Genomic DNA, 15,753 nt, shown 5'->3' on the forward strand with positions numbered 1-15,753 from the left:
TGTCGCTGACCTAAGGTCACTGGGAATTTGTGCTGCTAGCTTTTTATTCTAGTACTCTGGTAATGAACTACGTGGATGAATTTTAGATAGCTGCATAAATGTTTTCTTGCAGTTCTGCAATAGTTCTCACAGAAAGCTTTTTTGATCAACATTATTGCTGTTAAAAACAAAATAATTCCAAATTATGAACAATTATCTTGAGCATTAAAACTAAAAAAAAAAAAAAAAGTTAGGTAAGCATTATTTCTTATTTTTTCTGTAGGCTGCTGCAAACACAAGAAACAAATGTACACTTTTTAAAATATGTTGTTAGGGATCATTCTGCTAAAAATGCATTTATCATGGTCACCTGTAATTATTCAAATGATGTCAGTGCCTCTGATTCACATTTGTGTTTATCATCTGTGCTTATTTACAACAGTCATTTGTTGTTTAGATCAGTCTGTAACTGGGAAACCTGATAGCAGCAGTATGAAACTGAATGCATTCTGATTAATTTACGATTAAGTTTCCTCCTACTCTTTTAAAATCAGTTGTGTCCCCATTTAATTTGGTACTGTAACTATTTGCTTATTTTGCATAATAGTAATACAGGGCTATGTAATTATTATTATTATTATCATAATAATTCTTGACCTGGCTTTATTTACACGTGACTGGAACTAAGGAATTTAGTAGAAAATTATAGAGATAGTTTGCATATACAGTATGCGTTGGAAGTCATATGTGTAACAGGGTGTAAGAGAGAGTGGGAGAGTGCATGTGGTTGTGGTGTTTAATGAGGAAACTGGCTAATTCATATGCATATGAAGAGAGCACCAAGGCACCTGCACTCATAATAAAATGGGACTGAGGTTAGATTGTGGATGAAAGGTTGGAAAAACTTTTGGGATTACAAGTCAGTGTGGTGGAAGAAAGACAAAGCGGTCAGTGGCCCCTCAGAGAGCGAGAGGTATGGTGATAACAGGTAGGTGTCGCTCCCTCTGAACATCCCAGAAGAGCGGGAGCAATCGAGAGCTCCAGTGGTCATGCTAGACTGATTTCAGGTGGCAGAACAATAGAGGTCTGACTCCTAGCGCCCTAGTGGGTGCTGCCTTAGGTGGCTGGGACAAGAGCTGGTGAGAGGGACCACAGGTGTTGGTGTCTCAGACTGGCTATTCAAGCCCGGCAAAACCCAAGAAAGTTGAGCTGGGGAGACGAGAGAGAAAGACTGTAGCATAAACAAGGGACAGAGGTTAAATCGGGAGTTAAGAAAGGATTGTGGTAAGCTAGAGGATGTCTATTTCTGTGAAGCAAACAGTTTGGTGAGCAGCAAGAACAGGTAATTCAACCCAACAGAGTCTGCTTAATTCCTCCAAAATAATATTAAGTCGAGTTTTGAAGCTCACTAAAGCCCTACTGTCTACCACACTTCTTGGTAACTTGCTCCATTTTTCTGGACTTCTTTATATGAAGAAAAAGTTGTAATGTTTGTACAAAATTTACCATTAATAAGTTTCCATCTTTGTCCCCGTGCACTTGTTAAACTCATTTTAAAGTAACAATCTTGATTCACTGTACAAATTCCTTTCAAACTGTTGAACATTTCAGTCATGTCACCTCTTAATCTCCTTTTGCGTAAACTGAAAAGGCCCAGATGTTTTTAATCATGCCTCATAACTCATTCTCTGCAGTCCTAGAATTAGCCTAGTTGCTCATCTCTGGACTTTTCTAGCATTTCTATGTCCTTTGTAGCCTGGATACCAAAACTGCAGACAGTACTCCAGATGAGGCCTTACAGTGTGTTATAAGTTTCAGCATAAACTCCTTGGACTTTTACTGTACACATTTTGCTATATAATCTAACATTCTCTTTGCTTTCTTAATGGATTCTGAAAACTGTCTGGAAGTAGTTGGAGATGAGTCCACTACAACTCCTAAACCCTTCACATAAAGTGTACTTTCAACATTTTTACTTCCCACTTTATATTTACTTTGACCATGTGCTTTCTGTTTTTTAGACAATTCTGCACCCATCTACATAGTACACTCTGAAATCCCACATCTTTTAGTTTGATACCTAACCTCTCATGTGGGACTTATCAAATGCTTTCTGAAAGATAAATAATATCATAGGCACCACTTTGGTCGTATCCTTTTGTTGCTTCCTCATAGAATTCCAGCATGTTAGTAAAACATGATCTCCCTTGACTGAACCCATGCTGACTATTCAGTGGAGCTTCAGTTCTTGCCATGTGTTGCCATGTTTTTTCCTTAATAATTTCTTCCATTAATTTATTTTTAATGCACGTGAAGCTTACTGGCCTATAGTTCCTTGGGTCTGCCTGATCACCCTTTTAATATAACAGGATTATTTGCCATCTTCAGTCCTTCAGAATTTCTCTACTGAACTGTGACTTCCTGATAATATGCATTAAGGGTTTATGTATGTACTCACTAACATCCTTAAGCACTTGAGGATCAATTGTATCTGTTCCAGGTTGATTTATTTGATTTCAGCCTATTTTATCTGAGCAATACTTCTCCATCTTCAATTTCCAAATCATACGGTGCCTTCTTCGTAGTCCCTGTTACCTCTGGGAAGTTATCTACTTAAAATGCAAGTTTAGAACATCTCTATTTTAATTCCCTTTTACTCTTTCTGATATAGTCCACCTCTTCCTTGACTGTTTTTTCTACTTAAATACTGAAATAATCTCTTTGGGTTATTGTTTGCTTTATCAGCAATATTCCTCTGTAACTTGCCTTTTACAGTCATACAGTGGGTATGGAAAGTATTCAGACCCCCTTCAATTTTTCACTCTTTGTCATATTGCAGCCATTTGCTAAAATCATTTAATTAATTTTTTCCCTCATTAATGTACACACAGCACCCCATATTGACAGACAAAAAAAAGAATTTTTGAAATTGTTGCAGATTTATTAAAAAAGAAAAGTGAAATATCACATGGTCCTAAGTATTCAGACCCTTTGCTCAGTATTTAGTAGAAGCACCCTTTTGAGCTAATACAGCCATGAGTCTTCCTTGGGAAAGATGCAGCAAGTTTTTCACACCTGGATTTGGGGATCCTCTGCCATTCCTCCTTGCAGATCCTCTCCAGTTCTATCAGGTTGGATGGTAAACGTTGGCGGACCGCCATTTTTAGGTCTCTCCAGAGATGCTCAATTGGGTTTAAGTCAGGGCTCTGCTGGGCCATTCAAGAACAGTCACAGAGTTGTTGGTGAAGCCACTCCTTCGTTATTTTAGCTGTGTGCTTAGGGTCATTGTCTTGTTGGAAGGTAAACCTTCGGCCCAGTGTGAGGTCCTTAGCACTCTGGAGAAGGTTTTTGTCCAGGATATCCCTGTACTTGGCCACATTCATCTTTCCCTCGATTGCAACCAGTCGTCCTGTCCCTGCAGCTGAAAAACAACCCCCACAGCATGATGCTGCCCACCGCCATGCTTCACTGTGGGGACTGTATTGGACAAGTGATGAGCAGTGCCTGGTTGTCTCCACACATACCGCTTAGAATTAAGGCCAAAAAGTTCTATTTTGGTCTCATCAGACAAGAGGAATCTTATTTCTCACCATCTCAGAGTCCTTCAGGTGTCTTTTAGCAAACTTCATGCGGGCTGTCATGTGTCTTGCACTGAGGAGAGGGCTTCCGACAGGCCACTCTGCCATAAAGCCCTGATTGGTGGAGGGCTGCAGTGATGGTTGACTTTCTACAACTTTCTCCCATCTCCTGACTGCATCTCTGGAGCTCAGCCAAAGTGATCTTTGGGTTCTTCTTTACCTCTCTCACCAAGGCTCTTCTCCCCCGGTAGCTCAGCTTGGCCGGACGGCCAGCTCTAGGAAAGGGTTCTGGTCGTCCCAAACATCTTCCATTTAAGGATTATGGAGGCACTGTGCTCTTGGGAACCTTAAGTGCAGCAGAAATTTTTTTGTACCTTGGCCAGATCTGTGCCTTGCCACAATTCTGTCTCTGAGCTCTTCAGGCAGTTCCTCTTGACCTCATGATTCTCATTTGCTCTGACATGCATTGTGAGCTGTAAGGTCTTATATAGACAGGTGTGTTGGGCTTTCCTAATCAAGTCCAATCAGTATAATCAAACACAGCTGGACTCAAATGAAGGTGATCTCAAGGATGGATCAGAAGAAATGGAAAGCACCTGAGTTAAATATATGAGTGTCACGCAAAGGGTCTGAATATTTAGGACCATGTGATATTTCAGTTTTTCTTTTTTAATAAATCTGCAACAATTTCAAAAATTCTTTTTTTTTTGGTCTGTCAATATGGGGTGCTGTGTGTACATTAATGAGGGAAAAAATTAATTTAAATGATTTTAGCAAATGGCTGCAATATGACACAGTGAAAAAATTGAAGGGGGTCTGAATACTTTCCGTACCCACTGTATGAAAATGTTTGGGAACCCCTCTTAATTCTTTGGATTTTTGTTTATCATTGGCCTGAGCTTTCAAAGTAGCAACTTCCTTTTAATATATGACATGTCGTATGGAAACAGTAGTGTTTCAGCAGTGACATTAAATTTATTGGATTAACAGAAAATATGCATCAAACAAAATTAGACCAGGTGCATAAATTTGGGCACCACAACAGAGATATTACATGAATACGTAGTTGAGCCTCCTTTTGCAAATATAACAGCCTCCTAGACGCCTCCTATAGCCTTTGATGAGTGTCTGGATTCTGAATGGAGGTATTTTTGACCATTCTCCATACAAAATCTCTCCAGTTCAGTTAAATTTGATGGCTGCCGAGCATGGACAGCCTGCTTCAAATCATCTCATAGATTTTTGATGATATTCAAGTTAGAGGAATGTGACGGCCATTCCAGAACATTGTACTTCTCCCTCTGAATGAATGCGTTTGCAGATTTCAAACTTTGTTTTGGGTCATTGTCTTGTTGGAATATTCAACCCCTGCGTAACTTCAACTTTGTGACTGATGCTTGAACATTATCCTGAAGAATTTGTTGATAATGTGTTGAATTCATCCGACCCTCGACTTTAACAAGGGCCCCCTGTCCCTGAACTAGCCACACAGCCCACAGCATGATGGAACCTCCACCAAATTTGACAGTACGTAGCAGGTGTTTTTCTTGGAATGCGGTGTTCTTCTTCTGCCATGCAAAGCGCTTTATGTTATGAGCAAATAACTCAATTTTTGTCTCATCAGTCCAAAGCACTTTGTTCCAAATGAATCTGGCTTGTCTAAATGAGCATTTGCATACAACAAGCGACTCTGTTTGTGGCGTGAGTGCAGGAAGGCCTTCTTTCTCATCACCCTTCCATACAAATGTTCTTTGTGCAAATTGCGCTGAATTGTAGAACGATGTACAGATACATCATCTGCAGCAAGAGTGTTCTTGCAGGTCTTTGGAGGTGATCTGTGGGTTGTCTGTAACTATTCTAACAATCCTACACTTATTGCTGATCCGTGTATTTTTCTTGGCCTTCCAGACCTGGGTTTAACCAGCAACTGTGCCTGTGGCCTTCCATTTCCTGATTACATTCCTTACAGTTGAAACTGACAGATTAAACCTCTGAGAAAGCTTTTTTGTAGCCTTCCCCTAAACCATGTTACTGAACAATCTTTGTTTTCTGATCTTTTGAGAGTTGATTTTGAGGATCCCATGCTGTCACTCTTCAAAGGAGAGTCAAAGGGAAGCACAACTTGCAATTGACCCACCTTAAATACCTTTTCACATGATTGGACACACCTGTCTATGAAGTTCAAGGCTTAACGAGCTAATCCAACCAATGTGTGTTGCAAGTAATCAGTATTGAGCAGTTACATGCCATTCAAATCAGCAAAATTACAAGGGACCCCAAATTTTTACACAGGCAGATTTTCACATTTGATTTAATTTCATACAACTAAATACTGCCTTCACTAAAAATCTTTGTTCAGAAAACATTCCAGTACTCAGATGTTCATAGGAAGTGAAAGGTATACCACTGTTATCTTTTTTGTTGAAAGTAGAATAAATTATTATGCAGGCCGAGAGAGGTTCCCAAACTTTTTCATATGTAGCTTCTCTAATATTATTCTTAATGGTTGTATTCATGCTTTCATATACTCTACTATTAGCATTAAAAATTTATTAGTCTTATATGCATTATATAGCTGAATTTTCCTTTGCAGCTTTTTTTTTTTAATTTACTACTAATTCCAGTTTTTGGGATGTGCCAGTTCTGCATTATGTGTAAATGTTTTTTAATACATTCTACTGCTCCCTTGACTGTCTCCACACTTAAATGCTTATCCTCATTTATCCATTTTAGGCTTTTCTGCATCTTTTTAAAAAATTTGCCCTACCAGAGTTAACTTGACAGTTTTTGACTTTTGCATCGCTATTCCAAAACACAGAATTGTATTTTATTATGGGTCACTTAACACTAGAATCCCTGAAGCCTGCAAAAAAAAAAACAGTAATCGCGGCCCACCTTAAATCCCTTTCGCACCTCTCCATCAGTTGTCTTTTGTTTTATAAATGTGTCGAATCAGCACAAGCCATTCAAGAATGCACATCATCTTCCTGTCAGTTACTTTTTATCTTGGGCTTTTTAACTCATTGACCAGCAACATGTAAATCAAATGTTTTTTTTTCCTTTGTTTATATTCTTGAATAAAAAGCGCACCTGTTTATTTGATATTTAGACTAAAGTCATCACGCATTATACACTTTCACGTCATTATTAGTATAACATGGAACAAGTTTTCTGCTTTAGGTATGTGTTCAGCATTTCTTGCCTCATTTGTTTCCTTTATCCCTACACTTACCCAGATCTTTGTAGACATGAAACACACATGAAATGCAATGTATTCCAAATAACAATGTGCTGTATTATTTACCCTATACAACTCCAGGAACCTCACACACAGATAAGGAGCCTTGGCTTGAGCTGGGAGAACTTTTTGCCCGAGTTGAGCTCCGTCAAGGTGGGAGATGGGACAGCAGGGTTGCTTGCTGCTTGTTCTGATCAACAAATTTACAAAACAAAAGACGCTGATGGAGGGGGTGTGAAGGGATTAGGTAGGCTGGGATTATGGGGTTTTTCGTAGGCTTCAGGGATTCTAGTGTTAAGGCACTAGACCTAGTGGCTGAATCACCTCTATAACATCAGTTCTATCCTGGTTAATTATAAAGTACTAAAACTAATCGGGCTTCCTCCTCGCATTGGTGCTTTAACATAGGGTATTAAAAACAGTCACTGATTACTGTATGTCTATAAGCTCCACTATTTACATAGTAAACCCCAGTTAATCTGTGGGTGGTTTAAGGCCCCGCATGACTATGATAACCCTCAGCCAAATTGCCTTTTTAATATTATTAAAATGATTCCTATTGAAGTTACTGTTTGCACTGGGGGTGGGTCTATAGCACAATCCTAAAATAAGGCCCCATTCCCAACTGCTTTCCAGATGACTCCAGACGTCCTCACTAAGATGTGGCTAATCATCTGACTGAAGAAGACTTGCATTTAAATTCTGCATTACATAAATGGCACCCCCCCATTCTGTCTATCCTTTCTAAAAATGTATACCCATCAATGTTATACTCATCCCCTTCTTTGTTATTTAAGCCAGGAATCTGTTGTTGCTTTAATATCATAATACTGCTCTGCTACATACACCTCCAAGTCGCTTGTTTTATTATTGATATTTCTGGCCATTAAAGCAAATTATTATTGATGCATTACTTATTTTACTTTTGCATTTAAACTTTGGGTTGGACTTTACATTGCATATTTGCTGTTACACCTTTTGTTTGTCTCTTCCTTTTCAATTCTAATCTTGGCCTGTCCTAATCTCCTTTGCCATTTCCCTAGCTAATGAATGGATCCTGAATGTGATTATAACCTCTGACTTTTAACCTGTTTTCGAAGTATATTTTTATTGTTTTTAACCTTCACCATGAAAACTATTTTATTATTGATTATTTATTGACCATAATTTATTATAGAAGAAAGGGGCTGCATTGAACTTTATTCTTTTAACATTGGAATCTATCTATCTATCTATCTACTCTATCTATCTATCTATCTATCTATCTATCTATCTATCTATCTATCTATCTATCTATCTATCTATCTATCTAATTTCTATCTATCTATCTATCTATCTATCTATCTATCTATCTATCTATCTATCTATCTAATGAAAGTCCTATGCACATTTTGCACTGCACTATTGCCTGTTTCGTGTCCTCATTGCCCTGGCTTTTCTCGGCTCATGACTTTTGACTGTCATTGGTTGAAAAGTGTTAAGGCAGCTGCAGGCAACCTGGAACATTAGTTTCTTGTCAGTATAATTAGTTTTAAAATAAATGCACCATTTTACTTTATTCTTGGAGTAGAGATGTACCAGGAGAGGCTCTCCCTTTACAGTGTAAAAGTCAAAAGGTTGAAATTTTTTAGAAACATACGATTTTCTTTCCTGACACTATTACAGTGGACCCTTGACTTACCGAACTCAATTCGTTCGCGAGGGCTGGTTGTAACTCAAGTTGGTTGTAAGTCAAGACTATTTTTTCCCATAAGAAATAATGAAATGCCCTTAATGTGTTCTGAACCTCCCACAGCAACACTTACTTAACTTTTTTTTAATAAAAACGGGTTGTAATACTGTACATAATTTACCAAAAACACCAATAATTTTTTTTTGTGCTAACCAAAAGTTATAAAAAATGCCTAGCCTACCAGAAACAACAATTTCATACTGTACTCATCATTTAAGTTGACATCTTTGGCTTGCAGGAAGGAAGGAGGAGGAGAATGAAATGGAAGGTGGTTATTGTTTGGAAGGAGCTTCCTTATATAAATCTTTTCTTTGTAAAATTGTTGAGATGGTGGATTTCGACCATGCTGTACATTATTAGCGAGATCGGTCACACAAACGCCACTCTCATATTTCCACACAATTTCCTTCTTCGTTTCGATTGTGATCACTTCTTTACCTTTGTTACCTTCTCTTCCTTCTTTAGCAATTTACTGAGAAAAGCGCTATATAAATGTAATGAAATATTATTATTATTAATTAGCACAGTGGTTGGTTCTGCTGAGTCATGCATCCAGAATTCTGGTTTTAACCCTGTGACTGTCTCCAAGAGGTTGTGAAGGGATTGCATGTTCTCCCAGTGTCTGTGTGAGTGTTTTGTCTGGATAATCTGGGTTTCCTGGGGTGCATTAAGTTATTTGGCACATTTAAATTTATCCCCTTTATAGCTGTGTGCACGTATGCACTGCAAATGACCTGCCTTGTGGCCAATTGTGCTAAGTTAGAGTCTGGACCCTTGCAATCGGAAATTGAGAATGTTACTTTATATTGAAGCAAAGAAAATTACTCAAAATATTTTTTTAAGTTCTGAATCATATTTTATCTTTTAGGTCTGTTATAGACTGTGAATCTTTAATTCAAGGACCTCTATAAGAAGATGGGATTAAGTTATAGGGAGAGCAGCTCTGAAGACGAGAGTCCAGCAGTAAAAATGAAACCTTCAGAAATAATTGAGATTGATGACGGACGATGATGACGACGGATGATGTTGGTGCAGTCGAGTGTGGTATGCATTATGTAGTACTTAATATAACAAAGTATGTGAATGCTTTTTGACCTTAATGTTTGTTTTGCGCAATGTCTTGCCTTTCAAATAGGAGTTACTTTGATGTTAAGTTAGGTTTAGTAATGTTCATATTTAAATGATAAGCCAGAATTAAAATAATCTACAATTCAGGTAACACTTTATCATTGAAATGTAACTTAATACCACAATTATTAATTACATAAATATTAATATGCAGTTAAATTTCTGCATGTTATGAGGCATCAAATTAAAAAAAATTTGAAGTGTATTCAACAAGAAAATCATTTGGAATTCATCATATCTCTGACTGCAATGTCTCCTGCAATATATCTTTGCTACATTCATGTGTATCTATAGTCTATACCTACAGAATACATGCATCATCACAAGTCAGACAACAACCTTGAAATTCCATAATAAATCATTGTTGAGATATTACATAAGCATGGCTACTGTAATCCCTGGTGTTTTAATATGCTCTTTTTGAAATGCAAAAATGTAAAACTGATTGCATAAATTAGAAAGCCTGAGTTTGTGGTAGAACACAGGCAGTTAGGAGGACACTGTCATCTCCACTGTTTTCTGTATGCATTGCTTGTATAGATTTGCAAAAGTATTGTTAAGCAATGCAGAGGTATAACAGAACCAAGGAAACTTTTTCAACGGTTTTCAGGTTACTTTATTTATAAATAAAACACATGGAGAGACAGGAAACAATAGCACTACTAGTGCTGGGCTAGTATGACCAGAATTCTATATCACGGTATTTTTTTAAAATTAAACAGGTTTCATGGTATTCGACGGTATTTTTTTCCCATGCATGAGTGGATGTTAACCACATTTTCCACCTCAATTACTGCAGTAGACTGGCTAAGAATAACCAATTCCACTGTCCTGAGAATTGTACATCTTACAAAAAAAACATTTTAATGTGCAAACAAGTATTAATACAGGCTTGCATGGCCCCATAAAGTGATAGTTTTCAAGGGGGGTGGCACGAATGATGAGAAGAAATCACATTGCATGACAGTTGCAGTCAAAATATAGAACCTTTTTTTTTTTTTTTTAACAAATTTTGCATACAACTTAAACATAATTTTGAGAACATATTTCAACCATCCAAAGAGACATTTAGACTTAGTAAAAATATCCAGAGGTGCTTGTCAAAAGTTGTATTGCACTGAACATGTCTTAGAAAAGGAAATAGTAAATATTTTTTGTAACCAACTATACTTTCTGTTAATCTCTGTCCACTGACACGTTAAAGTGACTTTTTTAAACAACTTTACTATCATTAAACTACATAATATTTAAACTAATAAATAGAAACAATAAAAATAATAATAGTGCAACTTCCAGTAATACTACTATTACTTCAAGACTTCAAGCCCTGGTGCATTACCCAGTATTCACCAAATTAAAATAAAATAAAACAAGTGCAACTTGGTGATGACATCTTTACCAACTGAGCCACCATATTGCAAAATGCATTAATATGGACTTTGCTTCAAGCTAAGCTATATACATAAATAATAAAACTGCAACTTGCAATTATAATGCTATTTGTGGTATAGCGGGTCCGCAGCTTCAAAAGAAAATATGGCCAGTTTTTAAATCCACTTAGCTGTGTCCGTCTCCGTGGGTGCTATTGCACGACCATGGGGAGTTGATGAGGTAATTGGGGCGAGTCGCACCTGCATGTGCGATCGTTCTCAATTGCTTCATCGGCTTCCTGCGGCGTATGATTAAGGCACTGCACCCACTGAGATGTATATTTATGGGCCGGCAGGACAGGGGGACAGAAAAAAGAAAATATAGAACAGAAGGAGGTTAAAGAAGGGAAAAGGCAGTCATGGGAGACTATCCAGCCACCAGGGAAGAGAAGGCAGCACGAGTTGGGGCTCTGTGAGGGAGCGCAGGCTGAGGCGCTCTAGGGGCTGGTATGCCCCACTGACTAAGCGTGTAGAGTGGGGCGAGTGAGATGTAAGACCTCCCAATGGATCCAAGGAGCGACTGAGAGAGTGCAAAGGAAGATGGGCGGTGTGCCGACTCCGGTTGGGTCCGGCAGCGCAGTCTGGTGGCAGCCAAGATGGGGGGGGGTGGTGGTTGTGGGGTCGGCAGAAAGGAGGCTCTGCCGGCAACACCAGTGATGGGTGAGCCGGGGAGAGAGACTGCATTTTAACATCTATTTTAACAGATTTATTTATTATGAATTTGCTATTTATTTGGGTACTGTATTTTATTGAACACTGCACAATGGACACTTTTGACTGTATAAAAGCACTTGAGCACTTTCCACCATTCCCTGGCTTCAATGAGATTTGCAGCTCATCTCTGTCATATCTATTGACAGTGTTGGTTCAACAGACTCCCATGTGGGAAGAGGGAGTCTGTAGGGGACCGGCATCGTCACACTATTACGCAGTACCCAGGTACATTACACAGTATTGAAAAAAAAAAAACAAGTGCTACTTGGCTTGCAGTATCATCCAGTACTATTGAAACAGTATTCACTCATTTGAAAATAACAACGGTCCACATCCGACCTTTTAAAACCAAAGACATGAGTCCTTTGTTCGGCAAAAGGTCTTCTATGTCATCATAGCAACTTTATTGTCTGCTACAGCTTCAGTTTCGGAATGTTCTCTGTCCATTTTCACGACGCAATACTTCTACTAACGCATTTACTCCGTTGCAAGCGTGTTTAGCAGTGTAGCAGTCAAAAAGGTCCCCCCTTAAACAGTTAACAGCTGCGTCACATTCTGAACGTTGTTTAGGCTATTTAAACCAGTGTTGCGGTATAAGAAAAATCCATATCATAACAAAAATAAAAAACGGTTATTGGTATGAACCGGTATACCTCCCAGCACTAAGCACAACAATATCTAACATTAAAAAGGTGCAACAATTGCTTATCAGCAATGTTTGGTTGCCTGATAAGCAATTTGATGAAAAAAATGTACTAGTCTTGCCAAATCCATATTATGTCTTTCAGTAAAATACATCAGGCAAACATTAATATAACGTTAAAATCAACAATCCATCTATATACAAAATGCTAATGTCTGTCAAGTGATTACTTGCAAGCTAATGGAGCTAGACTTGAAATGTTCTGGGGAAAAAAAATTTTAGGTAGTGGCAACCTTGTAGGCACTTCATTGGTAACCAGAAAAGTTTATTGTAATTAAATCATGGTCCCCACAGGCTTATCTATTAATAATCCCCCAGGACACTGTACATGTATATTAGGAATTCATAATCAAGTGTATGTTCTTACATTTGCAAACAGTGACCAGAGATTACTGTTGTGTACATATCTAGCATTTTGTAGCATTTTATTTTAGGACCATAGGTCCGTGTGTCTCACTAATTCTTAAATAGAATCAGAATTTTTTTAAGTGGTTCATCATCACCTTTCTCTTGTTCTTTTGCCATTATCTCAAAGTCTTGACAAATATATACAGTGATCCCTCGCTATTCGCGCTTCGCCTTTCGCGGCTTCACTCCCATCGCGAATTTTATATGTAAGCATATTAAAATATATATCGCGGATTTTTCTCTGCTTCACGGGTTTCTGCGGACAATGGGTCTTTTAATTTCTGGTACATGCTTCCTCAGTTGGTTTGCCCAGTTGATTTCATACAAGGGACGCTATTGGCAGATGGCTGAGAAGCTACCCAACTTACTTTCTCTCTGTCTCTCTCTCTTGCGCTGACATAGGGGGGTGTGAGCAGGGGGTTGTTCGCACACCTAGACGATAGGGACGTTGCTACCTTCTGTGTGCAGCTGCTTCCTGAAGGACATGCTGCACGGTGCTTTGCATACTTAAAAGCTCAAAGGGCACGTATTGATTTTTGACTTTGTTTTTCTCTGGCTCTCTCTCTCTCCCTGCTCCTGACGGAGGGGTGTGAGCTGCCGCCTTCAACAGCTTTGTACCGGCGGTGCTTCGCATACTTAAAACAGCCCTATTTGATTTGTTTGCTTTTCTCTCTCTGACGCGCACTCCGTTGAAGAGGAAGATATGTTTGCATTCTTTTAATTGTTGAGACAGAACTGTCATCTCTGTCTTGTCATGGAGCACAGTTTTTAAAACTTTTGAAAAGAGACAAATGTTTGTTTGCAGTGTTTGATATAACGTTCCTGTCTCTCTACAACCTCCTGTGTTTCTGCACAAATCTGTGACCCCAAGCATGACAATATAAAATAACCATATAAACATATGGTTTCTACTTCGCGGATTTTCTTATTTCGCGGTTGGCTCTGGAACGCAACCCCCCGCGATGGAGGAAGGATTACTGTGTACCTATATATATTTATATATATATATTTATAATGTATATATGTATGTGTGTATGTGTGTATGTGTATATATATATGTATGTGTGTATGTGTATATATATAATGTATGTGTGTATGTGTATGTATATATATATATATATATATTATATATGTATGTATGTGTGATATATATATATATATATATATATAGTTATATATATATATATTATATATATATATATATATATATATATGTATGTATATATATGTATATATACAGTGGTGTGAAAAACTATTTGCCCCCTTCCTGATTTCTTATTCTTTTTCATGTTTGTCACACAAAATGTTTCTGATCATCAAACACATTTAACCATTAGTCAAATATAACACAAGTAAACACAAAATGCAGTTTTTAAATGATGGTTTTTATTATTTAGGGAGAAAAAAAATCCAAACCTACATGGCCCTGTGTGAAAAAGTAATTGCCCCCTTGTTAAAAAATAACCTAACTGTGGTGTATCACACCTGAGTTCAATTTCCGTAGCCACCCCCAGGCCTGATTACTGCCACACCTGTTTCAATCAAGAAATCACTTAAATAGGAGCTGCCTGACACAGAGAAGTAGACCAAAAGCACCTCAAAAGCTAGACATCATGCCAAGATCGAAAGAAATTCAGGAACAAATGAGAACAGAAGTAATTGAGATCTATCAGTCTGGTAAAGGTTATAAAGCCATTTCTAAAGCTTTGGGACTCCAGCGAACCACAGTGAGAGCCATTATCCACAAATGGCAAAAACATGGAACAGTGGTGAACCTTCCAAGGAGTGGCCGGCCGACCAAAATTACCCCAAGAGCGCAGAGACGACTCATCCGAGAGGTCACAAAAGACCCCAGGACAACGTCTAAAGAACTGCAGGCCTCACTTGCCTCAATTAAGGTCAGTGTTCACGACTCCACCATAAGAAAGAGACTGGGCAAAAACGGCCTGCATGGCAGATTTCCAAGACGCAAACCACTGTTAAGCAAAAAGAACATTAGGGCTCGTCTCAATTTTGCTAAGAAACATCTCAATGATTGCCAAGACTTTTGGGAAAATACCTTGTGGACTGATGAGACAAAAGTTGAACTTTTTGGAAGGCAAATGTCCCGTTACATCTGGCGTAAAAGGAACACAGCATTTCAGAAAAAGAACATCATACCAACAGTAAAATATGGTGGTGAGTGTGATGGTTGGGGGTTGTTTTGCTGCTTCAGGACCTGGAAGGCTTGCTGTGATAGATGGAACCATGAATTCTGCTGTCTACCAAAAATTCCTGAAGGAGAATGTCCGGCCATCTGTTCGTCAACTCAAGCTGAAGCGATCTTGGTGCTGCAACAGGACAATGACCCAAAACACACCAGCAAAGCCACCTCTGAATGGCTGAAGAAAAACAAAATGAAGACTTTGGAGTGGCCTAGTCAAACTCCCGACCTGAATCCAATTGAGATGCTATGGCATGACCTTAAAAAGGCGGTTCATGCTAGAAAACCCTGAAATAAAGCTGAATTACAACAATTTTGCAAAGATGAGTGGGCCAAAATTCCTCCAGAGCGCTGTAAAAGACTCATTGCAAGTTATCGCAAACGCTTGATTGCAGTTATTGCTGCTAAGGGTGGCCCAACCAGTTATTAGGTTCAGGGGGCAATTACTTTTTCACACAGGGCCATGTAGGTTTGGATTTTTTTTTCTCCCTAAATAATAAAAACCACCATTTACAAACTGCATTTTGTGTTTACTTGTGTTATATTTGACTAATGGTTAAATGTGTTTGATGATCAGAAACATTTTGTGTGACAAACATGCAAAAGAATAAGAAATCAGGAAGGGGGCAAATAGTTTTTC

The 15,753-nt window shown here is 38.4% G+C and overlaps 1 protein-coding gene across 1 annotated transcript in view; it reads left to right on the top strand.

Annotated features, from left to right (window-relative positions):
- setdb1a (SET domain bifurcated histone lysine methyltransferase 1a) overlaps positions 1 to 15,753 on the top strand; it is a 222,653-nt gene that overhangs the window by 44,406 nt on the left and 162,494 nt on the right. The window contains 4 exon segments of the mRNA XM_051922587.1: positions 9,396 to 9,423; positions 9,425 to 9,529; positions 9,531 to 9,545; positions 9,547 to 9,571. Of these exon segments, the coding sequence (XP_051778547.1) occupies positions 9,396 to 9,423; positions 9,425 to 9,529; positions 9,531 to 9,545; positions 9,547 to 9,571 (173 nt within the window).

The sequence above is a fragment of the Erpetoichthys calabaricus genome, chromosome 2 (genome assembly GCF_900747795.2).
Source record: "Erpetoichthys calabaricus chromosome 2, fErpCal1.3, whole genome shotgun sequence".
NCBI classification, from domain to species: Eukaryota; Metazoa; Chordata; class Cladistia; order Polypteriformes; family Polypteridae; genus Erpetoichthys; species Erpetoichthys calabaricus.